This window comes from Molothrus aeneus, chromosome 31 (assembly GCF_037042795.1).
Source record: "Molothrus aeneus isolate 106 chromosome 31, BPBGC_Maene_1.0, whole genome shotgun sequence".
Lineage (NCBI taxonomy): Eukaryota > Metazoa > Chordata > Aves > Passeriformes > Icteridae > Molothrus > Molothrus aeneus.
In genome coordinates, this window is record NC_089676.1 from 2,657,141 (window position 1) to 2,682,314 (window position 25,174).

A 25,174-nucleotide genomic window follows, 5' to 3' on the forward strand; every position below is an offset into this window, starting at 1 on the left:
TGGGAGCCCCGTGGGAGGATGGGAAACAGTGAGAGGAGGGAAGGATGAACCCAGCGGAACCTCCCTGTGCAAGGCCACCCTCGGCGGGAAGAACCTTTCCCCGACGTCCCACCTGAACCTCCCTGGCACAGCCAATTAGCAATAAATCCTGAAATAACCCAAAATATCCTCAGATAGTGTATTTCTCATAGGGCATGTCTAGATGTGGTATATTTCTACGTTTACTAAATGTAGAAATTAAGAATTAGTTTTTATACATATATATATCTACATAAAACCCCATAGTATAAAATGGGGTATCGACCCCTATTTTTTATTTATATATATATATATATATATATATATATATATATATATATATATATATATATATATATATATATATATGATTTCATGGCCATGCATCTGGGCTATTTGTTAAAAATGGGGTATTAACCCTCATTTTATATACATATATATTATATATATATTTAATATATATATATACACATAAAAGTATGGATTTATTTTTATTTTTTATATATATATGTATATATATATATGTATATATGTGTATATATATATATATCTACAAATATGGGTTAATACCCCGTTTTTAACAAATACCTCAAACTGCACGGCCACGAAAATCACTTCTAAAGCACAATTCTAAAGTTTAACTCCCTCGCCTACCCCTCTACAGCCAAACCCAGCAGCAGAGCCCCTTAAGCCCGACTTACCACGCTGAGCAAGAGCGCTGAGGCTGAAGGCTGAAGGCGCGGGTGCAGAGCCGTGGACTCGGCTCCCTTTTATACATTTATTTACCCCAGCCTGTGGTGCTTTAAACTCCTTCTCATCACAGCCCGAACTCACCCCACACGTCACCCCGCAGCTGATGGGGTTGTTTTCCTCGTTTTGGGATCCTTACTCAGCTCCCAGGGCTGCCACAGGGATGACTTCGTGCTTCTCTTTCCTTTCATGTCCAGGCTCAATTACAAACGGGGAACGAGGGTGGTGAAATCTGAGTTACAGCAAGAAGAGGAAGGAAGGATATTGAGAGCAGAATTAATGGATGCTCGCAATCCCAGTTTGGGATGAATGGACAAATGGTAATATGTGAAACCTGCAATGACCCTGGATTCATTTAGGGAGAAAGAATTTCAGTTGTTTTTCAAAATGAAGATCCCCGGAAATAATTTATTGTTTGGGTCTATTTCAAAATCGCCTTTTTAGGCCAGAAAATTAGTTATAGTTATAGTTATAGTTATAGTTATAGTTATAGTTATAGTTATAGTTATAGTTATAGTTATAGTTATAGTTATAGTTATAGTTATATTATACATTCATCTACTTCTATATTTATAGTTATAGTTATATGTTTTATTTATTTTAAATTTTTATTTTTATTTTTAAAATTATTATTTAGTAATTCGACCCAGCTTTGACAAACCCCAAAGCTGCAGAAAGAAATAGCGATCGTTTTCTGCGCAAGACTGGAAATACATTTGAATAAAACCAGACATCAATGACTTAAATGAACCTCAGAGCAGGAAGAATTCCCCAACGAATCTAAATTATTTCAAGCAGAAAAAAACCCCACATTTGTAATCTCCAGGTTTATTTTACGATATTTGAAATCTCCAGGCGTGTTTTATGAATTGAACTGAATTTCCTGCAGAGCCAGCCCAAGCAAGGCGAATTTCGCTGGCTCCATAAAGATCTGCTCGGAGTTTGTTTTCCCTTCGATCACAAAACGATTCTTTCGGGGGTTGCTGACAAGGAGAAACATAAAAAAAAACCTCAAAGAAAAGATAAAAAACCCCAGGGATTTATCTCTGTAAGGACCACAGTTTTCCCGGGAAACCCCCCCCCGAAATTCCAAATATGGTTTAATGTAAATTCTTCTTCATATTGTTGAGGTGTTTAATTCACCCTAATGAAGGTGAATAATGCTGGGGTGACCTTCACCTCCAAACCCTGTTTTGCTGTTTACTCCCATCCCAAGGGAGGATAATGACAGGCAGCACGTCAGGAGTTCTGGGCCTTTCTCTAAATTTGGAATATCAAAGCCTTCATTAAGACTTATTAAATATTTTCAGGCACAAAGAGATTTATTATTTCAATATTAACAGCACCTTGCTACGCCCCGCTCTTATGTAACACCCGCTCCAAAAACGTGCATTGGGGTGTCCTGTTTCCTGCTTTTATTAAAATTCTAATTGATACCTTCGGAACTGGGTCTCCGGGAGATTTTTTTTTCCCCCCTTTAAAAATACATCCTGGACATGCCAATTCGATGCTCGCAGGCCAATTTTCTGGCTGAATCAATATTTCCTGGCTGAATCAATAATATCCCCTGGCGCGGCGGATCCAAATTGCAGGAAATGTTGGGAGGGATCCGCAGGGGTGTTCCAGTGCCATTGGGAGTGATGAAATTCATCAAAAACGCACCTCGTGCCTTCCACGGTTATTCCAGGGGAGAAAAAAAAAAAAAAGCACAACGAAGCACATTCGGTGTCCCAAAGATGCCACGTTGGGAATTCCATGGGACTTTGCTGATCCCGAGGAGTCGCCCGCCGTCCCAAAAAGTGCAAATTCAGCCTGATGATGATGATGACGATGACGATGATGATGGCGAGCCTTAATTGCGCTGAGTGGCTTTGGGATGAAAGGGACGTGGCGGACGGAGCCTCCCGGTGACGGTGCCGGACCTTGGGGAGCACAGGGATATCGATGAGGGGAGCAAAAGGGGCTGGGAATTAATTAGGGCTGAGCCCGACGAGTGTGGGGTGTGCGGGGCGGGACCCGGAGCTCCATAAAAACCCCGCATCCCTGCCGAGGAACCATTCCCTGCTCCTGCCTTCTCCTCCTTGCAGCCCAGGGTAAGTGGGAACGGATCTGGGGAATTCAGAGGATGGTGAAGGGACGGATTTGGGGCTGCTCCCCCTCCTTTTTTTTTCCCCTGCTTATCTACAAATGCTGCAGCCAAGGGTTGAGGCTGTGACTTGGGAGTGCAAAACAATCTTTGCTCCCTGGATTTTTAATTTCAGACTGTTTGAAACAGCCTCAGTCCCCCACGGATCCCCTCTTCCCTTCACGCCTTTGTCCCAGCGCAGCGCTGAGGATTTTCCAGCCCTGCTTTGGGTCACAGCCCCATTTTTTCAGCGGGGCTCTGTGGGAAAGCTCAGGATGGAGGATTAGGAGGAAGAACTGGCCCTAAATTCGGGATATCGCAAGGATTCTGCATCCCTTGAAGAGTCCAAGGCCAGCTTGGAGCCCCATGGACTGGAGGAAGGTTTGGATTAGCGTTAGGGTCAGGGTTAGGGTTAAAGGTTAAGGTTAGGGTTAGGGTTATGGACCCCTGTCACTGCCTGTTCAGGGGTAGAACAGGATGAGCTTTAATTCCCTTCCAACCCAAACCATTCCCCAACTCTCCCATTCCTCTTTCCCACCCTTCCAGCCTCGCCTCCCTCCTCAGGCTGGAGGATTCGGGGCAAGATCTGGCCCTAAATTCGGCACGGAGCCATGGATCAGGGCGCTGTGCTGTGATTCGCTGCCTCTCCCTTCCCTTCATCTCTTACTCGGGGTTTACTTGCTGTCGGGTCTCACCTCACGGGTTTGTTTCCCTCCCTTCCAGCCTCGGCTCCCTCCTCTCCAGCCCCAAGATGACTTTCTGCTACCAGCGGCAGTGTGAGGATCCCTGCTACTCCCCCTGCAGCTACGGCACCGTCTGCAGCTCCCGCAGCTACGACTGCGGCAGCCCCTGCGGCTACCAGGGCTACTACGGGCGGCTCTGCGGCTACCGCGAGTACTGCCCGAGCTTCAGCCCGCGCTACTGCCCGCCCTACTCCTCCCGCTACTTCCAGAGATACTCCTACGGCAGCTGCTACCCCTGCTACCAGTGCTGAGCCCAGCGCAGCCCGGCAAACCCCAGCGCCCGCCCTGAAGGCTCCTGGCTGCATGGATTTTGCTCCTGGGTGGATTTTGCTCCTGGCTGCATTGATTTTGCTCCTGGCTGGATTTTGCTCCTGGCTGGATTTTGCTCCGGCTCAGCTCCGGTTCCCTGAGGGTTTGGGGTCTCTTCCATGATGTTATTCTGATTAATTCGCTCTTTTTTTTTTTTTTTTGCTGTTCCTTCTCTTTCGGGATGAGGTTTTTTGCGTGTCCCGAGGAGCGGGAGCCTCGTCTGGCTGTGCTGACAGCTCCGCTCCTCTCCTACACCAGCTTTACTCCCCAAGCCCCTGCTCTGGGGTGTAGCTGCTCCTCAGTGTATGATGGTGTGAACCTCGTGTGCTGCAACGAGCTGTAACTTCTTCCTCTCATTAAAAGATCTTGCATCACACCGCTGCCTTCTGTTGTGTTTTAATGTTCTTTTCATTAATATATATATACTAATAAAACTCTCAATATATCTATATATTAACTATATATGTACATATATATCGTTCCCCGTTGTTCCTCCCAAATGCTTTTTTCCCCCCTTTTTTCTCTGCTGTGCCTCTCAGCCCTCCCTGGGTTTGGTGGTGTAAAGGAAACTGGGTTTAATATTTGTTTGCAAATCGCTCATTTATGGCTCTTTCCCAGCTGCCTTTAGTGAAACCTGGAGCATGCTTGTCCCAGGCATGAATTTCTGGCTTCGCTGCCTTTAAAACGGTGCCAAAAAAAAACCCTCGAAATCATCCAATCAGCTCTGTTTTATCAGACTGGAAAATTCTGATACCAAAAAATCGACAGCTAAAGTTGTGCCTATGAAACTGGGAGAGTCCCTGCACATATAAATTCCTGATTTCTTTCTGCTCTCTGTGCTACTTTTGGTTGTGATTTTGAGCTTTACTCCCATTAAAAACGTTGCAGCATCCTGAATTGGCCCTGGTTTGCTTTTTCTGGCGTTCAGCTTTTCCTGGGCTCAGATTTTTTGTTCCCAGCTCGGTGTTTTCGGGGGTCACACCACACCCTGGGGCCTTTCTGAAACTGCTTCTAAGCTCAGCTGGAACCACGCATTTTGCAAACCAAAAGGGATGCAAAATCACTCGGAAAATGAATTCCAAATCACGAATTTCCTGGGAAATATTTGGAAAGATTCCTTTAAATTTGCTTGCACACAACAGCAGCTGTAAATCACTCAGGCACGGACTGGCTGCTAATTAATTAAATGTTGGGGGATATCACCAGAAATTGAGAGAAAATCACTTTTTCTGCCGTGCTTTTGTGCTGGCCCTGCCTGGGATTTTCCCATCTTTCCGGATGGAGAGACCCGATCTGTTACACAGCAGAAAAATTCAATTCTTAGAGCAGAAAATTTCACTTTCCAGAGCAGAAAATGTCACTATCCCTTCACTCCAGCCTCTGTTGGAATGACACTGGAATTGTGAATTTCCCAGGCTGTTCCACCGCGTCCTGGGGAGGAGGAGCCACTCAAATTATTCATCACCGAGATGTCTCAGAATCTGGGCACAAAAGAGCTTGGAAAACTCAATTAAACCCTCATTGTGAGCGTAATTGCCGCCCTTTGAACAGGCAGAGGCAATCCCGGCATCCCAGAATCCCAGAATTTGCGTGGGAAGGGACCTCTGGAGAACTCCCCACCGAGGGAACAGAGCTGGATCGGGCTCAGCGCAAAATATGAGTGCAAAACCCATGGAAAAACTTTGCCAGTAAAACTGGGGGTTGTGTTTCCAGCAAATTTCAGGCTGGAAATTAAAAAAAAAAAAATTTAAAAAATTCCTAAGGCTTTTGATGAATTTTGATGAATTTATCCATTCAGAAGCCCAACTCAAGTCGCTGCTCAAGCCGTATCCTGGTCTCTAAATTCAGCTGCAACTGGTCATAATTTCAATCTTTTATCCAATTATCTCTAATAAATAAAATCTGGGGAGTTACAGACAAATTCCCAAATAAAAACTGGAAAGTTTTGTGTGTCTGAGGGTGCACAAGTGAGACCACGTGAGAATAAAATAAATTAATAAATTCTGCTGTCTCGGCCCTGATTTGGCTACTTTAACAAGGGTTAAAGAAAGAATTAAAATTAATGGAATTTTTAACATATATTTTGCTCACTCCAGAAAGTCTAAAGATAAAACTAGCAATAAATCCAGATTTGGAGGATGAGGAGACAAAGCAATTCATTGTCGTGGCTGTTTGTGCAGAGCCACACTTGAATGGAAAATTTTAAAGGAATAAAATAAATTCTGACTAAAGCCAACATCGAACTGCCTCAACTTGTACCTTTGAAGTGACTCTGTTTCAATAATGAAGCAGCTGAGAAGAGAATTGTGCTTTCAATAGATTAATAACAGCTTATAAATACATAAAACAGCGTCTGAACTGCTGCTTTGAACTGCCAAAATTAAGGGAAGACATTGTAACTTTTTATTGAAGGACCACAAAGGAATGAATAAATCATTTGATACTTTTCCCTTCAAGCCTTGGAATAAGGATAATGATTCATTTCCATCCTTTGTGTGCTGCAACAGGGAAATGTGAGAGCTGCTGAGCCTCACACAAACCTTGTTCATTCATGGATGATAAATGTTGGGCTTGAGCTTCATTTGGGGAAGAATTTCATCTTGGGAAGGGTGGTCAGGACAGGAAGGGGCTGGCCAGAGAAGTTTGGGGTCCCCACCCCTGGAATTGTCCAAGGAACAAGAGGAAATGGCATTGGACCCCTGGGATGGGTGACATGGTGGGGATAGGCCAAAAATTGAATGATGATTTGGAGGTTTTAAGAAACAGAATGATTCTGGGATCCTGTGAACATATCCCAGCTCAACACGGACAATCAGAGGAGCAAACCCATAAAAACCAACCAAAATCCAAGCGACTGCAGCCATGCAGATTCTTTATTGTGAAGGAAAAGCCCGCAGGCGCTGTCAGACTGATGGAGAGCAGGTTTAGGTGGGGCATTGGCCAGGAATTGTTCCCTGTGAGGGTGGAGAGGCCCTGGGATGGATTTCCCAGAGAAGCTGGGGCTGCCCCATCCCTGGCAGGGTCCAAGGCCAGGTTGGACAGGGTTTGGAGCAGCCTGGGACAGGGGAAGGTGTCCCTGCCCACGGCACGGGGTGGAACAGGGTGAGTTTCAAGGTCCCTTCCAACCCAAACCATCCTGCGACTCCACCATAGGACATTCCACACCATCCCTCAGTCAGAGCCTCATTTACAGCCAGGATGAAGAAATCCACGACAAAAGGAAATATTTCGTGCAAGGCAGATTCTTTATTTTGAGTCAAAAAGCCAGAGGCGCTGTCAGCGGGAGACAAACCAGCACCAACGCCATGGAAACACGAAAATCCCAAGGCGGCAGCAGCAGCAGCAGCAGCAGCGAGGCACAGCCCAGGGCTGCACCGCAGAGATTGCCCCTGGCCAGGGCGGCTCCGGGGCTCGGGGCTGGGCAGAGCAGGGCAGAGCCCGAGCCCAGCTGGGCACAGCTGGCTGGGGGCGCAGAGAGGGGGCAGCGTTTGGAGGCAGCGCTGGGAAGGCCAAAGGCGCCGGCCGAGGCTCTGCGGGGTCACACGGCACGGACAGGGACCCTGCAGCTGCCGGGGCTGCCGGGCCGGCCCTGAGCAGGGGCTGCAGCTTCAGGCCGGCTCAGGCGGCACAAGGCAGCAGCGGCTGCCGGAGGAGCCCGCGGGCAGGGGCAGCGCTGAGCTCCGCCGGGCTTGGGGCTTTAGCAGGGCCCGCAGGAGCCCCCGAAGGAGCGGGAAACGCGGCCACAGCTCCCGTAACCCCCAAAACCTCCGTAACTCCCAAAACCTCCGTAACCCCCATAGCTCCCATAGCCCCCGAAGCCCCCGAAGCCCCCGTAGCCCCCACGGCTTCCGAAGGCGCCCCCGGAGCCGGCGCCCACGTAGGGAGCTCCGGCCGAGCCCACGGCGCTCTGCTGCGGGAAGGAGCTGAGGATGGGCCCGGGGAAGGTGACCACCGAGGCCGGGGGCTGGATGACCACCGTGGAGTCGGGGCACTGCCGCACGCAGGGCTCGTTGCAGGTGTCAGCCAGAGGGGCCGGGGTGGCCACGCCGCAGCTGGGCACGCACAGGCTGGAGCAGGACATCCTTCGGTTGGGCTGGGAGAGCTGCAAGACAAGGCACGGCCACGGCTCAGGCCAAGGACTCGGCCCGAAGCCCAGCTGCTGCTCTGGCCCACCTGGAGCCCGTGGGCCAGGACTCGCTCTGCCTCATCCCAGGCGCTGCCAGCGCAGCCCTGGCACGGCTGGAGCGGCTCCTGGCATCCCCTGCTGCCCTCACCAGCCCCGGCTCCTGCTGCCCGTGGCAATGGAGAAAAACTCCCTCATCCCAAGCACCGGGCTCCCCGAGGCCTTGAGCCCGCTGGTGGAACCCCAACCATCCCAGCCCTGCCCTGGGACAGCTGCTGGAGCTCGGGGACAGAGATCCCTTGGGAAATCCACAGGCAGAGATTCCTTGGGAATTCCACTGCCAGAGATTCCTTGGGAAATCCAGAGCCAGAGAGATCCCTTGGGAGATCCACTGCCAGAGATTTCTTGGGAATTCCACAGGCAGAGACTCCTTGGGAATCCCACAGGCATAGATTCCTTGGGAAATTCACAGGCGGAGATTCCTTGGGAATTCCACTGCCAGAGATTCCTTGGGAAATCCACAGGCAGAGATTCCTTGGGAAATCCAGAGCCAGAGATTCCTTTGGAATCCCACAGGCAGAGATTCCTTGGGAAATCCGCTGCCAGAGATTGCCCAGGAAAGGCGCAGAGGAGGAAGAGAGGACGGAGGGAAGACTCGGACTCACCACAGCGATCAAGGAGCAGATTCAAGTGGGGAGAGCTGGATGGAGCCCTGTGCAGCCCTCGGACCTTTTATACACCCCAGAGTGCCTGCGGCACCGTCCAGGGGGTGGGGGCAAACCTGCAGTAATTAGGAATTCAAGCGGACCAACCCCATGACACAAACTGAAATGTGAGGTAATTACATCTGTATTAACCGGGGCTAGAACAAGTAAAGGTGCCCTGCAGAGCCACCAGGGCCCGGAGGGACAGACCATGACCAATCTCTGTGTGTACGATCATTTGTTGCTGAAGCCGAGATCAGAGCCCCAATAAACCCCGACATGTCCCTAATCCCCTTCTTTGCTTATGCACGGGAGTTTTGGGCATCGCTCAGGAGCTCTTTGAAATGGCACAGCCGGCACTTATTCTGTCATTAATCCTTTTTACGGGCTGCTAAATAGGGACGCCGGGAGGGAGAAGCCATCCCACCCACTCGGGCCGCATCCCAAACGCCAAACGTGGCAGGGGAGGGCGCAGGACCAGAGTCCCGGAGTGGGGCAGGCTGGGCGAGCACGGACAGACAGACAGACAGCCAAGTGCTGCCCGGGGAGGGTCACCCCACGCGGCACAGGGCTGGGCACAGGGCTGCGCATGGGGGGCTCTGGGAGGGAGAATCCCGAAGGGATTTTTGTGCCGCTGGAGGATTTGTTAAGCCCCCGATCCAACTGACGGTGGTGCGAAAAGCAGAGGGGAAGATCCTATGTCAGAGGAAGCTTCGCCTAAATCCATCCTGGCCCGGCTGTGGGAGTGACACGGGTGGGATCAGGAGGGGCATAAAGGAGTAAGGGGAGATGTACAGAGAGGAGCGGGAGAGCAGAGAGAGGATCCAGAACCACTCGGAGCCTGCAGCCTGGGTCCTGGCTGAGCTCTCCTCTGGACTGACCCGCTGGCCCCGAGGTCTGGCCCAGGGGGTGTTGGCCGAGCCCCCCAGAGCCAGGCTGGCCCAGGACAGGCCCAGCTGGGCACGGCTGACTCAGGGCCACGGCCGGGCCGGGGCTCAGGGTGGTGATGTCTGGGCACAGTCACGTCCCAAAAGATTCTTTGTAAGCAAAGTGAGGGATTAGAGACAAAACCTGCCTTTACTGGGGCTGTGAGCTGCGTGAACTCCAGTAGCACCGTGTCTGTCACCTAATGATGGGCCACGGCTGTCCCTGCAAGCGCCTCTCTCCTGTCCACTCCTTTCCACACCAATGTCCACAATGGGGGGGATGACAGAATTTTTCTGCGTCCCTTCACTTTATGAAGTTTGTCAGCGTCAATTCCTAATTACTGGCGGCGGGGGGGGGGGTCTGCCCGCAGCCGCGGCCGGTGCCCCGGGCTCTCTGGGGTGTATAAAAGGGCTGAGCTCCTTGCACAGCTCCATCCACACTTCTCCACTTGACTCTCCTCATCACCCGGGTAAGTGCAGCTCTCCGAAGCCTCTCGGCCATCTCTCTCTGTCTCCTTCCACGAAATTTCTGCCTCACACCTTTGCCTCTTTTTTCCAGAAGCCTTTCCCAGTCTCAAGGATGTCCTGCTGTGTCCCCAGCTGCGGCGTGGCCACCCCGGCCCCTCTGGCTGACACCTGCAACGCGCCCTGCGTGCGGCAGTGCCCCGACTCCACGGTGGTCATCCAGCCCCCGGCCTCGGTGGTCACCTTCCCCGGGCCCATCCTCAGCTCCTTCCCGCAGCAGAGCGCCGTGGGCTCGGCCGGAGCTCCCTACGTCGGAGGCGGCTTCGGCGGCTCCTCCGGCCGCCGTGGGGGCTCCGGGGGCTCCGGGGGCTTCGGGGGACTCGGAGGTTACGGAGGATTCGGAGGTTTTGGGGGCAGCTGCGGTGGCTCCAGAGGCTGCGGGCCCTGCTAAGCCCCAGCACCATCCCTGATCCAGAAGAGCTCCGCGAACGCCCCCGGCCCATCCCCGCACGCCAAGGCCCGAAGCAAGGACACACCGGCAGACAGACACACCGACAGACAGACAGACATCCCCCGGCCCGGCTCCGCCGCCTTCCCGCCGCGCTCGGAGCCCCGCAGCGATCGCTGCCCGCTCCCGGCACGGCCCCAGCTCGGCTCCTGCTCTGCCCGTGTCCCCCCCGGGACACGCGGCGAGCGCTCGGCCGGGGCCCCGCTCCGCTGCCGCCCTCCTGCCCCGCACGGCAATAAAAGCTGCCTCGCATTGCAATCTTCACCGCCTCTCTCGGCTGCTCTTTGCTCCGCACCCGCTGCCCAGCCCGGCCCGGGCGGTCCCGGGAGGGTCCCGGGAGGCTCTCGGGAGGGTCCCGGGAGGGTCCCGGGAGGGTCCCGGGAGGGTTCCGGGAGGGTCCCGGGAGGGTCCCGGGAGGGTCCCTGGAGCGTTCTGGGCAGCCTCGCTCGGACACGGTGGGTGAGAAGCCCCCGGCAGCTGCCCGGGCTCCTCCTGCCCGTCCTTGGCCACCCCAGCCCCGCAGCAGAGCCCCCCCGAGCCGGACCCTGCCCAGCCCCGGGCTCGGCGCCTCTGCCCATCCCTGCCCGGCTCCTGCCCGCTCCGGGCTCCTCTCTGCAGCCCCAGAGGAGCCCCGGGCCCCAGCGCCAGCCCCCTGCCCTTGGGACACCCCCGAGCGATGCCTGCAGCCCCAGGGCTGGTGGGCATTGGGGCGCGGGTGGAGCCCCCCGAGGGTCCCGGGGATTTGCGGAAACAAACAAACTCTACAACTCTTTGAAAGTTGTAAAGCGGGTGTGTTTATTACAGCGCTGGACGCGTGTGGGAAAAGATTCTCTTAATAGGACACGCCTGCCTTTGGCAACTCCAGATCCTATTTTATTTCCCTGTCAGATATATATCCATGCAATTTTACAATAGGTTCATACAGATTCATTTTACTGATTTTGTGTGACATTTGCCGCTTATTCTGTCCTTTATCAGGAAGAATTCCTGGGTCATTTTAACCCTGCTTTCCCTAGCAGCCTCTCTCTTTGTTTCACAGTTCAAGGGGACAGAGTATGAAATAATATTGTCTAAAATTGATCTATAGGAAGTTAAAAAAAATGAAATCACAAAGCCAGGGAGTTTTTGGTGTTAATAAGGGAAGAAATTTTCAGACAGATCAATAGGCCATAGAAGGGACCTCGGAGGGATGGGAACTCCAAGCTTCTGCTCCAAGAGCTCCACGGGACTGAACCCTGTGGTCATTCCACGGCGTGGAGAGGAGACTGGGCAAGATGTGCTCGGGTCTGTCTCCTCCCTTCCCAGCTGCCACCACCTCCAGCCAAAGAGGCCAGGACACCTGGGACATGCAGAGCTCATCCTGCATTTCCCTGCCCCTTCCCATGAGACCGAGCAATCCCGCTCCTGTGTGGGAGAGGATTCACAGCGGCTTCTGTGAGCCAGAGAGAAGTTTGGGAAGAGGATCCATGTTCACCCCTGAGAGAATTTCCTACCAAGGTCCTTGACACAGAAACCAAGAAAGAAACAAGGAGAAATAAGAGAAACCTGCTACTGCCTATTGCAATGAGCAACTTTGTTTGTCTTTTGTGACCAATAAGTGTAAATTGATGAGTTTTGTAAGAATGTATAAAAGCATGCGTGGTATAATAAAAATGGTTTGAAGCCTTGTGGAAATGGAGAATTGATTTGTGTTGTGACCATCTCAAGTACAACAGCCCAGTCCCAGAGGTGATGTCAGCTTTGCTGCTCCGGCTGAGGATTTGGAAGAGATTCTGCAAGCCCCTCGTGGCCCTTTCCCGTCCTCAGCGAGGGCTTTGGGGGTGTCCTGAGTTTCCTGCTGCTGGGAGAGCACAGGGAGCTGGGGGGATGAGCCCCCCAGAGCCAGAGGGGTCGGACATCCCCAGCTGGGACACAGGGAGGCAACTGTGCCTGGGCTCCAGGGCACTGCCCAGGGCCATTGCAGCAGCCCAGCAGACACCCAGGAGACTGGGGAGTGGGAAAAAGGCAGGATGAAGGAAAACCAGGAGTCAACATTGCAATGCAAGACAGCTTTTATTGCAGGGGGAGGGCAGGAGGGGCAGGGCAGAAGAGCAGGGTCATGGCCAAGGGCTTCCCATGGCCTGGCCCTTGGCACAGCCGGGTGAGCAGGAGCAGCCCCGGGAGAGTCTCTGGGACCACCGTGGCACCAGGAGCCCCTCGGGGATGCTCAGGCAGGGCAGGGACAAGGCAGAGCTGCTTCCCAAGCTGGCACCAGGCTCCCGAGGTGCAGAGCCCGGCCACGCCCAGGGGGTTTTGGTCCACAGAGCGTCGGGTCGGGATGTGCCAGGGTTTCTCCTGGAGCTCTTCTTGGTCTGAGGCCGCGCTCGGGCTGGGGCTTAGCAGGGCCCGCAGTTGCCATTGAGGTAGCGGTGGCCGCTGCTCCAGCCGCCGTAGCCGCAGTTGCCAAGGCCTCCATAGCCCCAGCCTCCGTAGCCTCCACAGCCCCAACCCCCGTAGCCTCCACGGCCTCCATAGCCCCAACCCCCATAAAGACCACGGCTTCCATAGCCCCAGCCTCCGTAACCTCCATAGCCCCCAAGGGCCCCGTAGCCACCGTAGCCCCAACGGCTTCCGAAGGCGCCCCCGGAGCCGGCGCCCACGTAGGGAGCTCCGGCCGAGCCCACGGCGCTCTGCTGCGGGAAGGAGCTGAGGATGGGCCCGGGGAAGGTGACCACCGAGGCCGGGGGCTGGATGACCACCGTGGAGTCGGGGCACTGCCGCACGCAGGGCTCGTTGCAGGTGTCAGCCAGAGGGGCCGGGGTGGCCACGCCGCAGCTGGGCACGCACAGGCTGGAGCAGGACATCCTTCGGTTGGGCTGGGAGAGCTGCAAGACAAGGCGCGGCCACGGCTCAGGCCAAGGACACGGTCCGAAGCCCAACTGTTCCAGGGATCCCAGGAGTTCTGAACTGAGCCCCATTCCATCCCAATCCCTGCTCACATCCCTTGCTGCCCTCACCAGCCCTGAGTCTTGCTTGCCCATGGGAATTCAGAAGACTTTGACATCCAAAGAAGCAAAGTCCTCACGCTTCCCAAGTCCTTGGTCGCCTGGTAGAACCCCAACCACCCCAACTCTGCTCTAGGAGAGCAAGAGGAGCCCACAGCCAAAGGTTCCTCCAGAAAGCCCCAAAGATTCCCTGAGAAACCCAGGGATGAAGAAGGAAAGAGGAGGGAAGGCTTGGACTTACCAAGGTGATAAGGCAAGTCAAGCGGTGGAAGGTGGATAGAGCTCTGTGGAACCTTTGGACCTTTTATACATCTCCCAAAGGCCCTGGGGCATCAGGAAAGGGAGCGGTGGCAAAAAAACAGGTAATTAGGAATTCACGCTGACAAGCTTCATCAGAGAGATAATGATGCAATACAATGATACACCTCAACATCAGGGAGATTGGTGTGGAAACGTGCCCTGGACCGATGGGAGGTGATGGGAGGAACACCTATGGCCCATTATTAGGTGACAGACCCTGCTCTGTTCCTAATCCCTCACTTTGCTTACAAAGAATCCCAAGCATCCTTTGGGACATGGCTGTGCCCAGCACCGCCACGTGTAACCCCAGCCAGGCCGTACCCCTGAGCGAGCCGTGCCCGGCTGGGCTTGACCTGGGCCATGGCTGGGACCAGCCTGGATCTGGGGGGCTCAGCCAACACCCGCTGGGCCAGCCCTTGGGGCCAGCTGGGCAATGCAGGCCCTCCAGGAAGGCTCAACCAGGACCCAGCTTGCTGAAATGGGGCTGGAGGAGCCACAAGGACACTTCAGCTCCTCCCATGATGTCCCCTCTGTCATGGTCGTCCCGGGCTCTGTCCCACCGATCTCCACATTCCCTGCGGGTTTGGGGTTCCACCAGTGGGATTTGCCCCCGGTGTGGGGCCACCAAGGGAAACTGGGACATGGAGACCCCAATGTCCTCCAGAACTCCCTAACCCTCACCCTAACCCTAACCCTAACCTTAACCTTAACCCTAACCTTAACCTAAACCCTAACCTTAACCTAAACCCTAACAATTCACAGATGTGTCAGGAGACCCCAAAACCTGGCCATGAACATTTTTGCTGGCACTGGCAGAGGGTGGGATTTGGGAGACACCCCGAGAGTGGCTTCTGCTTTGCCCAAGCTGCCGCTGCCTCTGTTTACCAGCCCGTAAAAGGATGATAATGACAGGGGTGATGGCTGGGGCAGCCCTTCAAAGCTGCTGCAAGATGCCGGGAATTGTTCTCTGTAAGCAAAGTGAGGGATTAGGGACAAACCTGGGTTTATTGGGGCTGTGAGCTGAGCGAGCTCCAGCAGCACCGTGTCTGTCATGTAATGATGGGCCACGGCTGTCCCTCCCATCACTTCCTTCACGTCCAGGACACGTTTTCACACCTGTGTCCCCAAGGAGGGGATGCCATGGAATTATCTTGCAACACTATCTCTCTGATGAAGCTTGTCAGCGTGAATTCCTAATTACTCGTGTTTTCTGTCACCGCCCCCTTTCCTGAAGCCCCAGGCTCTCTGGGGTGTATAAAAGGGCTCAGCTCCCTTCACAGCTCCATCCACATATCTCCACTTGACTCCTCTCATCACTTGGGTAAGTGCAGCTCTCCGAAGCCTCTTGGCGATCTCTCTCTGGGAAATCCCTTCCTCTCACCTTTGCCTCTTTCTTCTCTGGGTGTTTTCCAGAAGACTTTCCCAGTCTCAAAGATGTCCTGCTCCAGCCTGTGCGTGCCCAGCTGCGGCGTGGCCACCCCGGCCCCTCTGGCTGACACCTGCAACGAGCCCTGCGTGCGGCAGTGCCCCGACTCCACGGTGGTCATCCAGCCCCCGGCCTCGGTGGTCACCTTCCCCGGGCCCATCCTCAGCTCCTTCCCGCAGCAGAGCGCTGTGGGCTCGGCCGGAGCTCCCTACGTGGGCGCTGGCTCTGGGGGCGCCTTCGGAAGCCGTTGGGGCTACGGTGGCTACGGGGCCCTTGGGGGCTATGGAGGTTACGGAGGCTGGGGCTATGGAAGCCGTGGTCTTTATGGGGGTTGGGGCTATGGAGGCCGTGGAGGCTACGGGGGTTGGGGCTGTGGAGGCTACGGAGGCTGGGGCTATGGAGGCCTTGGCAACTGCGGCTACGGCGGCTGGAGCAGCGGCCACCGCTACCTCAATGGCAACTGCGGGCCCTGCTAAGCCCCAGCCCGAGCGCGGCCTCAGACCAAGAAGAGCTCCAGGAGAAACCCCGGCACATCCCGACCCGACGCTCTGTGGACCAAAACCCCCTGGGCGTGGCCGGGCTCTGCACCTCGGGAGCCTGGTGCCAGCTTGGGAAGCAGCTCTGCCTTGTCCCTGCCCTGCCTGAGCATCCCCGAGGGGCTCCTGGTGCCACGGTGGTCCCAGAGACTCTCCCGGGGCTGCTCCTGCTCACCCGGCTGTGCCCAGGGCCAGGCCATGGGAAGCCCTTGGCCATGACCCTGCTCTTCTGCCCTGCCCCTCCTGCCCTCCCCCTGCAATAAAAGCTGTCTTGCATTGCAATGTTGACTCCTGGTTTTCCTTCATCCTGCCTTTTTCCCACTCCCCAGTCTCCTGGGTGTCTGCTGGGCTGCTGCAATGGCCCTGGGCAGTGCCCTGGAGCCCAGGCACAGTTGCCTCCCTGTGTCCCAGCTGGGGATGTCCGACCCCTCTGGCTCTGGGGGGCTCATCCCCCCAGCTCCCTGTGCTCTCCCAGCAGCAGGAAACTCAGGACACCCCCAAAGCCCTCGCTGAGGACGGGAAAGGGCCACGAGGGGCTTGCAGAAACTCTTCCAAATCCTCAGCCGGAGCAGCAAAGCTGACATCACCTCTGGGACTGGGCTGTTGTACTTGAGATGGTCACAACACAAATCAATTCTCCATTTCCACAAGGCTTCAAACCATTTTCATTATACCACGCATGCTTTTATACATTCTTACAAAACTCATCAATTTACACTTATTGGTCACAAGAGACAAACAAAGTTGCTCATTGCAATAGGCAGTTGCAGGTTTCTCTTATTTCTCCTTGTTTCTTTCTTGGTTTCTGTCTCAAGGACCTTGGTAGGAAATTCTCTCAGGGGTGAACATGGATCCTCTTCCCAAACTTCTCTCTGGCTCACAGAAGCCGCTGTGAATCCTCTCCCACGCAGGAGCGGGATTGCTCGGTCTCATGGGAAGGGGCAGGGAAATGCAGGATGAGCTCTGCATGTCCCAGGTGTCCTGGCCTCTTTGGCTGGAGGTGGTGGCAGCTGGGAAGGGAGGAGACAGACCCGAGCACATCTTGCCCAGTCTCCTCTCCACGCCGTGGAATGACCACAGGGTTCAGTCCCGTGGAGCTCTTGGAGCAGAAGCTTGGAGTTCCCATCCCTCCGAGGTCCCTGCTATTGGCCTATTGATCTGTCTGAAAATTTCTTCCCTTATTAACACCAAAAACTCCCTGGCTTTGTGATTTCATATTTTTTTAACTTCCTATAGATCAATTTTAGACAATATTATTTCATACTCTGTCCCCTTGAACTGTGAAACAAAGAGAGAGGCTGCTAGGGAAAGCAGGGTTAAAATGACCCAGGAATTCTTCCTGATAAAGGACAGAATAAGCGGCAAATGTCACACAAAATCAGTAAAATGAATCTGTATGAACCTATTGTAAAATTGCATGGATATATATCTGAGAGGGAAATAAAAAAGGATCTGGAGTTGCCAAAGGCAGGCGTGTCCTATTAAGAGAATCTTTTCCCACACGCGTCCAGCGCTGTAATAAACACACCCGCTTTACAACTTTCAAAGAGTTGTAGAGTTTGTTTGTTTGTTTCCGCAAATCACCGGGACCCTCGGGGGGCTCCACTCGCGCCCCAATGCCCACCAGCCCTGGGGCTGCAGGCATCGCTCGGGGGTGTCCCAAGGGCAGGGGGCTGGCGCTGGGGCCCGGGGCTCCTCTGGGGCTGCAGAGAGGAGCCCGGAGCGGGCAGGAGCCGGGCAGGGATGGGCAGAGGCGCCGAGCCCGGGGCTGGGCAGGGTCCGGCTCGGGGGGGCTCTGCTGCGGGGCTGGGGTGGCCAAGGACGGGCAGGAGGAGCCCGGGCAGCTGCCGGGGGCTTCTCACCCACCGTGTCCGAGCGAGGCTGCCCAGAACCCTCCAGGGACCCTCCCGGGACCCTCCCGGGACCCTCCCGAGAGCCTCCCGGGACCCTCCCGGGACCGCCCGGGCCGGGCTGGGCAGCGGGTGCGGAGCAAAGAGCAGCCGAGAGAGGCGGTGAAGATTGCAATGCGAGGCAGCTTTTATTGCCGTGCGGGGCAGGAGGGCGGCAGCGGAGCGGGGCCCCGGCCGAGCGCTCGCCGCGTGTCCCGGGGGGGACACGGGCAGAGCAGGAGCCGAGCTGGGGCCGTGCCGGGAGCGGGCAGCGATCGCTGCGGGGCTCCGAGCGCGGCGGGAAGGCGGCGGAGCCGGGCCGGGGGATGTCTGTCTGTCTGTCGGTGTGTCTGTCTGCCGGTGTGTCCTTGCTTCGGGCCTTGGCGTGCGGGGATGGGCCGGGGGCGTTCGCGGAGCTCTTCTGGATCAGGGATGGTGCTGGGGCTTAGCAGGGCCCGCAGCCTCTGGAGCCACCGCAGCTGCCCCCAAAACCTCCGAATCCTCCGTAACCTCCGAGTCCCCCGAAGCCCCCGGAGCCCCCACGGCGGCCGGAGGAGCCGCCGAAGCCGCCTCCGACGTAGGGAGCTCCGGCCGAGCCCACGGCGCTCTGCTGCGGGAAGGAGCTGAGGATGGGCCCGGGGAAGGTGACCACCGAGGCCGGGGGCTGGATGACCACCGTGGAGTCGGGGCACTGCCGCACGCAGGGCTCGTTGCAGGTGTCAGCCAGAGGGGCCGGGGTGGCCACGCCGCAGCTGGGGACACAGCAGGACATCCTTGAGACTGGGAAAGGCTTCTGGAAAAAAAGAGGCAAAGGTGTGAGGCAGGAATTTCGTGGAAGGAGACAGAGAGAGATGGCCGAGAGGCTTCGGAGAGCTGCACTTACCCGGGTGAGGAGGAGAGTCAAGTGGAGAAGTGTGGATGGAGCTGTGCAAGGAGCTCAGCCCTTTTATACACCCCAGAGAGCCCGGGGCATCGGCCGCGGCTGCGGGCAGACCCCCCCCCCACCGCCAGTAATTAGGAATTGACGCTGACAAACTTCATAAAGTGAAGGGACGCAGAAAAATTCTGTCATCCCCCCCATTGTGGACATTGGTGTGGAAAGGAGTGGACAGGAGAGAGGCGCTTGCAGGGACAGCCGTGGCCCATCATTAGGTGACAGACACGGTGCTACTGGAGTTCACGCAGCTCACAGCCCCAGTAAAGGCAGGTTTTGTCTCTAATCCCTCACTTTGCTTACAAAGAATCTTTTGGGACGTGACTGTGCCCAGACATCACCACCCTGAGCCCCAGCCCGGCCGTGGCCCTGAGTCAGCCGTGCCCAGCTGGGCCTGTCCTGGGCCAGCCTGGCTCTGGGGGGCTCGGCCAACACCCCCTGGGCCAGACCTCGGGGCCAGCGGGTCAGTCCAGAGGAGAGCTCAGCCAGGACCCAGGCTGCAGGCTCTGAGTGGTTCTGGATCCTCTCTCTGCTCTCCCGCTCCTCTCTGTACATCTCCCCTTACTCCTTTATGCCCCTCCTGATCCCACCCGTGTCACTCCCACAGCCGGGCCAGGATGGATTTAGGCGAAGCTTCCTCTGACATAGGATCTTCCCCTCTGCTTTTCGCACCACCGTCAGTTGGATCGGGGGCTTAACAAATCCTCCAGCGGCACAAAAATCCCTTCGGGATTCTCCCTCCCAGAGCCCCCCATGCGCAGCCCTGTGCCCAGCCCTGTGCCGCGTGGGGTGACCCACCCCGGGCAGCACTTGGCTGTCTGTCTGTCTGTCCGTGCTCGCCCAGCCTGCCCCACTCCGGGACTCTGGTCCTGCGCCCTCCCCTGCCACGTTTGGCGTTTGGGATGCGGCCCGAGTGGGTGGGATGGCTTCTCCCTCCCGGCGTCCCTATTTAGCAGCCCGTAAAAAGGATTAATGACAGAATAAGTGCCGGCTGTGCCATTTCAAAGAGCTCCTGAGCGATGCCCAAAACTCCCGTGCATAAGCAAAGAAGGGGATTAGGGACATGTCGGGGTTTATTGGGGCTCTGATCTCGGCTTCAGCAACAAATGATCGTACACACAGAGATTGGTCATGGTCTGTCCCTCCGGGGCCTGGTGGCTCTGCAGGGCACCTTTACTTGTTCTAGCCCCGGTTAATACAGATGTAATTACCTCACATTTCAGTTTGTGTCATGGGGTTGGTCCGCTTGAATTCCTAATTACTGCAGGTTTGCCCCCACCCCCTGGACGGTGCCGCAGGCACTCTGGGGTGTATAAAAGGTCCGAGGGCTGCACAGGGCTCCATCCAGCTCTCCCCACTTGAATCTGCTCCTTGATCGCTGTGGTGAGTCCGAGTCTTCCCTCCGTCCTCTCTTCCTCCTCTGCGCCTTTCCTGGGCAATCTCTGGCAGCGGATTTCCCAAGGAATCTCTGCCTGTGGGATTCCCAAGGAGTCTCTGCCTGTGGGATTCCCAAGGAATCTCTGCCTGTGGAATTCCCAAGGAATCTCTGGCAGTGGATTTCCCAAGGAATCTCTGCCTGTGGATTTCCCAAGGAATCTCTGCCTGTGGAATTCCCAAGGAATCTCTGGCTCTGGATTTCCCAAGGAATCTCTGCCTGTGGATTTCCCAAGGGATCTCTCTGGCAGTGGATTTCCCAAGGAATCTCTGCCTGTGGATTTCCCAAGGGATCTCTCTGCCTGTGGAATTCCCAAGGAATCTCTGCCTGTGGATTTCCCAAGGGATCTCTGCCTGTGGAATTCCCAAGGAATCTCTCTGGCTCTGGATTTCCCAAGGGATCTCTCTGGCAGTGGATCTCCCAAGGAATCTCTGCCTGTGGATTTCCCAAGGAATCTCTGGCAGTGGATCTCCCAAGGAATCTCTGCCTGTGGATTTCCCAAGGGATCTCTGTCCCCGAGCTCCAGCAGCTGTCCCAGGGCAGGGCTGGGATGGTTGGGGTTCCACCAGCGGGCTGAAGGCCTCGGGGAGCCCGGTGCTTGGGATGAGGGAGTTTTTCTCCATTGCCACGGGCAGCAGGAGCCGGGGCTGGTGAGGGCAGCAGGGGATGCCAGGAGCCGCTCCAGCCGTGCCAGGGCTGCGCTGGCAGCGCCTGGGATGAGGCAGAGCGAGTCCTGGCCCACGGGCTCCAGGTGGGCCAGAGCAGCAGCTGGGCTTCGGGCCGAGTCCTTGGCCTGAGCCGTGGCCGTGCCTTGTCTTGCAGCTCTCCCAGCCCAACCGAAGGATGTCCTGCTCCAGCCTGTGCGTGCCCAGCTGCGGCGTGGCCACCCCGGCCCCTCTGGCTGACACCTGCAACGAGCCCTGCGTGCGGCAGTGCCCCGACTCCACGGTGGTCATCCAGCCCCCGGCCTCGGTGGTCACCTTCCCCGGGCCCATCCTCAGCTCCTTCCCGCAGCAGAGCGCCGTGGGCTCGGCCGGAGCTCCCTACGTGGGCGCCGGCTCCGGGGGCGCCTTCGGAAGCCGTGGGGGCTACGGGGGCTTCGGGGGCTTCGGGGGCTATGGGAGCTATGGGGGTTACGGAGGTTTTGGGAGTTACGGAGGTTTTGGGGGTTACGGGAGCTGTGGCCGCGTTTCCCGCTCCTTCGGCGGCTCCTGCGGGCCCTGCTAAAGCCCCAAGCCCGGCGGAGCTCAGCGCTGCCCCTGCCCGCGGGCTCCTCCGGCAGCCGCTGCTGCCTTGTGCCGCCTGAGCCGGGCTGAAGCTGCAGCCCCTGCTCAGGGCCGGCCCGGCAGCCCCGGCAGCTGCAGGGTCCCTGTCCGTGCCGTGTGACCCCGCAGAGCCTCGGCCGGCGCCTTTGGCCTTCCCAGCGCTGCCTCCAAACGCTGCCCCCTCTCTGCGCCCCCAGCCAGCTGTGCCCAGCTGGGCTCGGGCTCTGCCCTGCTCTGCCCAGCCCCGAGCCCCGGAGCCGCCCTGGCCAGGGGCAATCTCTGCGGTGCAGCCCTGGGCTGTGCCTCGCTGCTGCTGCTGCTGCCGCCTTGGGATTTTCGTGTTTCCATGGCGTTGGTGCTGGTTTGTCTCCCGCTGACAGCGCCTCTGGCTTTTTGACTCAAAATAAAGAATCTGCCTTGCACGAAATATTTCCTTTTGTCGTGGATTTCTTCATCCTGGCTGTAAATGAGGCTCTGACTGAGGGATGGTGTGGAATGTCCTATGGTGGAGTCGCAGGATGGTTTGGGTTGGAAGGGACCTTGAAACTCACCCTGTTCCACCCCGTGCCGTGGGCAGGGACACCTTCCCCTGTCCCAGGCTGCTCCAAACCCTGTCCAACCTGGCCTTGGACCCTGCCAGGGATGGGGCAGCCCCAGCTTCTCCGGGAAATCCATCCCAGGGCCTCTCCACCCTCACAGGGAACAATTCCTGGCCAATGCCCCACCTAAACCTGCTCTCCATCAGTCTGAACCCATTCCCCTTTGTCCTGGTATCCCATCCCTTGGGAATTTTCTCTCCCCATGTTTTTGTTGCCCCTTCAGGTCCTCCGGGGCCACAACTTTGTCACCTTAAAGCTTTTCCAGGCTGAACCATCCCAGTTCTCCCAGCAGAGCTGCTCCATCCCTCTGATCCCATCCTGGAGCCACCTCTGGGCTCTCTCCTCTCGCTGAGGGCGTTTTCCAAGCGCTCCTGGAGCTCTGGCAGCCTCAGGAATGTGCCCATTCCCTGGGGATCCCGGGCGGTGCCCAGCACCCTCTGGGGGAAGAACGTTCCCCTAAAATCCATCCTAAACCTCCCCTGGCACAGCTTCATCCCGTTCCCTGGGCAGCCTGGGCAGTGCTCAGCACCCTTTGGGGGAAGAATTTCCCTGATATCCCACCCAACCTCCCCTTCCTTAAAAAAAAAAAAATATGATAAAGGAAAACAGAAAATGTATTTAGGTCGAGAAAATTTATTTGGAAAGAGAAGCTTTCCTACAATTGTGGAACAAAACTGTACAGGACACAAAGAGCATCGTTCCGGGGGTTCAGCGAGGCTCTGGCAAATCACCGGCATCCAAGCGATGCCGCCTGTAAAAAAACGGGGTAATTTCCCTTTTTTGGCAGCGTTGCCGTGTGCAATTCCGAGCATTTCAAGTCACCTCTCCAAGCTCAGTGCCAGTAAAAAAAAATCCGCGATAAGCCGAAGCGCGGCGGGAGCAGACGAGCGCGCCGCGAAGCTGCGGGAGAACAGCTCTAAACTAAGGGAAAAAAAACCCGCTGGGATTTCACCCGGAATTTCCCTTTCCCGGGGGCTCAGCACGTCCAGCGCTTCCCGGAGCGGTAGGAGTTGCAGGGATGAGTCCATTGCGACGAGTAGCTGTAGGAATATTTGGGGGCGCAGCGCGGCTCCGCTCGGGCCACCACCGGCGCCGCCACTTTGTCCCCCGCCGTCACCTCGGCGGCCACCGCGGCCTGGGGCTCGACCAGGGCCACCTCCGAGGGTTCCGAGGCTCCCACGACGGTTTGCTGCGGGTACGTGGTGAGGATGGGCCCCGGGAAGGTGACAACCACGGGCGGGGGGTAGATGATGACCCGGGAGTCGCCGCAGGTCACCACGCAGGGCTCGTTGGTGCTGCTGGCCAGAGGCTGGGGACACTTGGGCTCGCAGGGGGTGGCACAGGCCAGCTGGGTGGAAGCCATCGCCTGGTGGGGCCGGGGGAGAGCCTGCGGGGTTCAAAAAGACACAAAGAAAAGGTCCAAAAGCGAAGGGAAGAACTCCCGGAGGCTCTTGGATGTTGGCATTTGGGTCCGAGAGATCGACAGAGGAAATTGGGATAGAGACAGAATTTGAGCGATGGTTTATTGACATTTGGCTCCAAAAGATCGTCGGAGATAATCGAGATAGAGACAGAACTTGAGCGTTGATTTATTGACATTTGGCTCTAAAAGACTGTCAGAGGAAATTGGGAGAGTTAAAATTTGAGGGCTGACTTATTGACATTTGGCTCTAAAAGATCGCCGGAGGAAATTGGGATCAAAATTTGAGAGACAAAATTTGAGAGCTGGTTTATTGACATTTGGCCCTGAGGGTTTTTAGAGGTAATCGAGATAAAGACACGAGCCAAGGGCTGGTTTATTGACATTTGGCTATAAAAGATCGTCAGAGAAACTTGGGATAGAGACAAAATTTAAGCGCTGGTTTATTGGCATTTGTCTCTAAAAGATCGTCAGAGATAATCGAGATAGAGCCCTTGTTTATTGACATTTGGCTCCAAGGGTTTTTAGAGATAATCGAGATAAAACCACGACCCGAGCGCTGGTTTATTTGGCTCTAAGTGGTTTTTAGAGATAATCGAGATATCTCTAAGGGGCCATTGTGCTCCTAAACTCGGGAAAAGACAAGAGTTGAGCACTCGGCTATTGACATCCTGAGATAATTCGGGTAAGAACAAAAGCTGATCGCTTGTTTGTTGACATTTGGCTCTAAGTGGTTTTTTTAGAGGTAATTCGGATAAAGACAAGAATTGCTCTCTTGGCTATTGACGTTTCGTTTTGAGATCTTGTTAGGGGTAACTGAGGCAAAAACAAGAATTGACCTCTTGATTATTGACGTTTCCTTTTGAGATCTTGTTAGGGATAACTGAGGCAAAACCAAGAATTGCTCTCTTGGCTGTAATTTCCTTTTAAGACCTTGTTAGGGATAATTGAGGTAAAACCAATAATTGCTCTCTTGATTATTGACATTTGGCCTTAAGGGATCCTCGGAGGTAATTTGGATGCAGTTTTATCTCCCACCTTTAACTTTCCCGCCCCGGTTTGTTCTGAATTCCTGTGAAATTTCCCCCTTTTTCTCCTCCTCCCCGGGAGCAGAACTCCTCCTCTTTTCCTCCCGTGCCACCTCCCAGCCCTCGCCCTTTGCAGGAATTCCCGAGGACGCGCTGGAACTCGTTCCCACAGCGCCTCTGTTCCTCCCACACTTGGGAAAAGAAAAAAAAAAAAAATCCGGATTTTCCACCTATTTCCGCGTGGAATAATCACCTTTGCACCCTGCTTAATTTTTGTATTATTTTCCTTGCAGATTCCTGATGTTTTCAGGCAGGAAAATATTCTGCCAAAACACAGGGGAAAAAGCAAAAGGCTGAGAATAGGTGGGAGAGTTGAGTGCTCGTTTAATAAGTGAAACATATGATTAAAATATTTATATAATATAATATATATGTTAAAATATTTATATAGTGATATAATCAAGCCAAATAAGAAAACTGCATTTTCACCTAGGGGAAATTCATTCGATAATGTTTATTTCTTCAGGTAAAATCCTCACATAAAAGCCTGGTGTAGCATCAGAATATTTTTTTAAACTTGTAAATTAAATTTATCCTTTTTTGATAATTAAAAAAAAAATCAAAAATACCCGTGCAGGGCATTTTCCTCGAAATTCCTTCAAGTTAGAACGCAGCGCTAACCTACAG

At 55.1% G+C, this 25,174-nt stretch overlaps 7 protein-coding genes across 9 annotated transcripts; 3 read left to right on the plus strand and 4 right to left on the minus strand.

The window, feature by feature from the left end:
* Positions 1-7,642: 7,642 nt before the first annotated feature.
* On the minus strand, positions 7,643-8,026 carry LOC136568262 (claw keratin-like). The gene has a single exon (XM_066568190.1). The coding sequence runs from the start codon at positions 8,024-8,026 to the stop codon at positions 7,643-7,645; it is 384 nt and encodes a 127-aa protein (XP_066424287.1).
* Positions 8,027-10,278: 2,252 nt separating this feature from the next.
* LOC136568114 (claw keratin-like) lies at positions 10,279-10,614 on the plus strand. The gene has a single exon (XM_066567972.1). It carries the CDS (start codon positions 10,279-10,281, stop codon positions 10,612-10,614), a length of 336 nt encoding a protein of 111 aa, XP_066424069.1.
* A 2,432-nt stretch (positions 10,615-13,046) lies between these two features.
* LOC136568258 (claw keratin-like) lies at positions 13,047-13,514 on the minus strand. 2 transcript variants are annotated; one of them, XM_066568185.1, is made up of 2 exons: positions 13,226-13,514; positions 13,047-13,177 (listed from the first exon to the last, which is right to left on the minus strand). In XM_066568185.1, the coding sequence occupies exons 1-2, from the start codon at positions 13,512-13,514 to the stop codon at positions 13,047-13,049; spliced, it is 420 nt and encodes a 139-aa protein (XP_066424282.1). The 2 variants fall into 2 exon arrangements, with proteins under 2 accessions (XP_066424282.1, XP_066424281.1); XM_066568184.1 differs by having other exon boundaries at positions 13,047-13,514.
* A 1,875-nt stretch (positions 13,515-15,389) lies between these two features.
* LOC136568256 (claw keratin-like) lies at positions 15,390-15,857 on the plus strand. Of its 2 annotated transcripts, XM_066568183.1 has the most exons (2): positions 15,390-15,678; positions 15,727-15,857. In XM_066568183.1, the coding sequence occupies exons 1-2, from the start codon at positions 15,390-15,392 to the stop codon at positions 15,855-15,857; spliced, it is 420 nt and encodes a 139-aa protein (XP_066424280.1). The 2 variants fall into 2 exon arrangements, with proteins under 2 accessions (XP_066424280.1, XP_066424278.1); XM_066568181.1 differs by having other exon boundaries at positions 15,390-15,857.
* A 2,394-nt stretch (positions 15,858-18,251) lies between these two features.
* Positions 18,252-18,578, minus strand: LOC136568115 (claw keratin-like). Its single transcript, XM_066567973.1, has one exon. The coding sequence runs from the start codon at positions 18,576-18,578 to the stop codon at positions 18,252-18,254; it is 327 nt and encodes a 108-aa protein (XP_066424070.1).
* A 2,440-nt stretch (positions 18,579-21,018) lies between these two features.
* LOC136568263 (claw keratin-like) lies at positions 21,019-21,402 on the plus strand. The gene has a single exon (XM_066568191.1). It carries the CDS (start codon positions 21,019-21,021, stop codon positions 21,400-21,402), a length of 384 nt encoding a protein of 127 aa, XP_066424288.1.
* Positions 21,403-23,015: 1,613 nt separating this feature from the next.
* On the minus strand, positions 23,016-23,402 carry LOC136568116 (feather keratin 4-like). The gene has a single exon (XM_066567975.1). The coding sequence runs from the start codon at positions 23,400-23,402 to the stop codon at positions 23,016-23,018; it is 387 nt and encodes a 128-aa protein (XP_066424072.1).
* Positions 23,403-25,174: the final 1,772 nt, after the last annotated feature.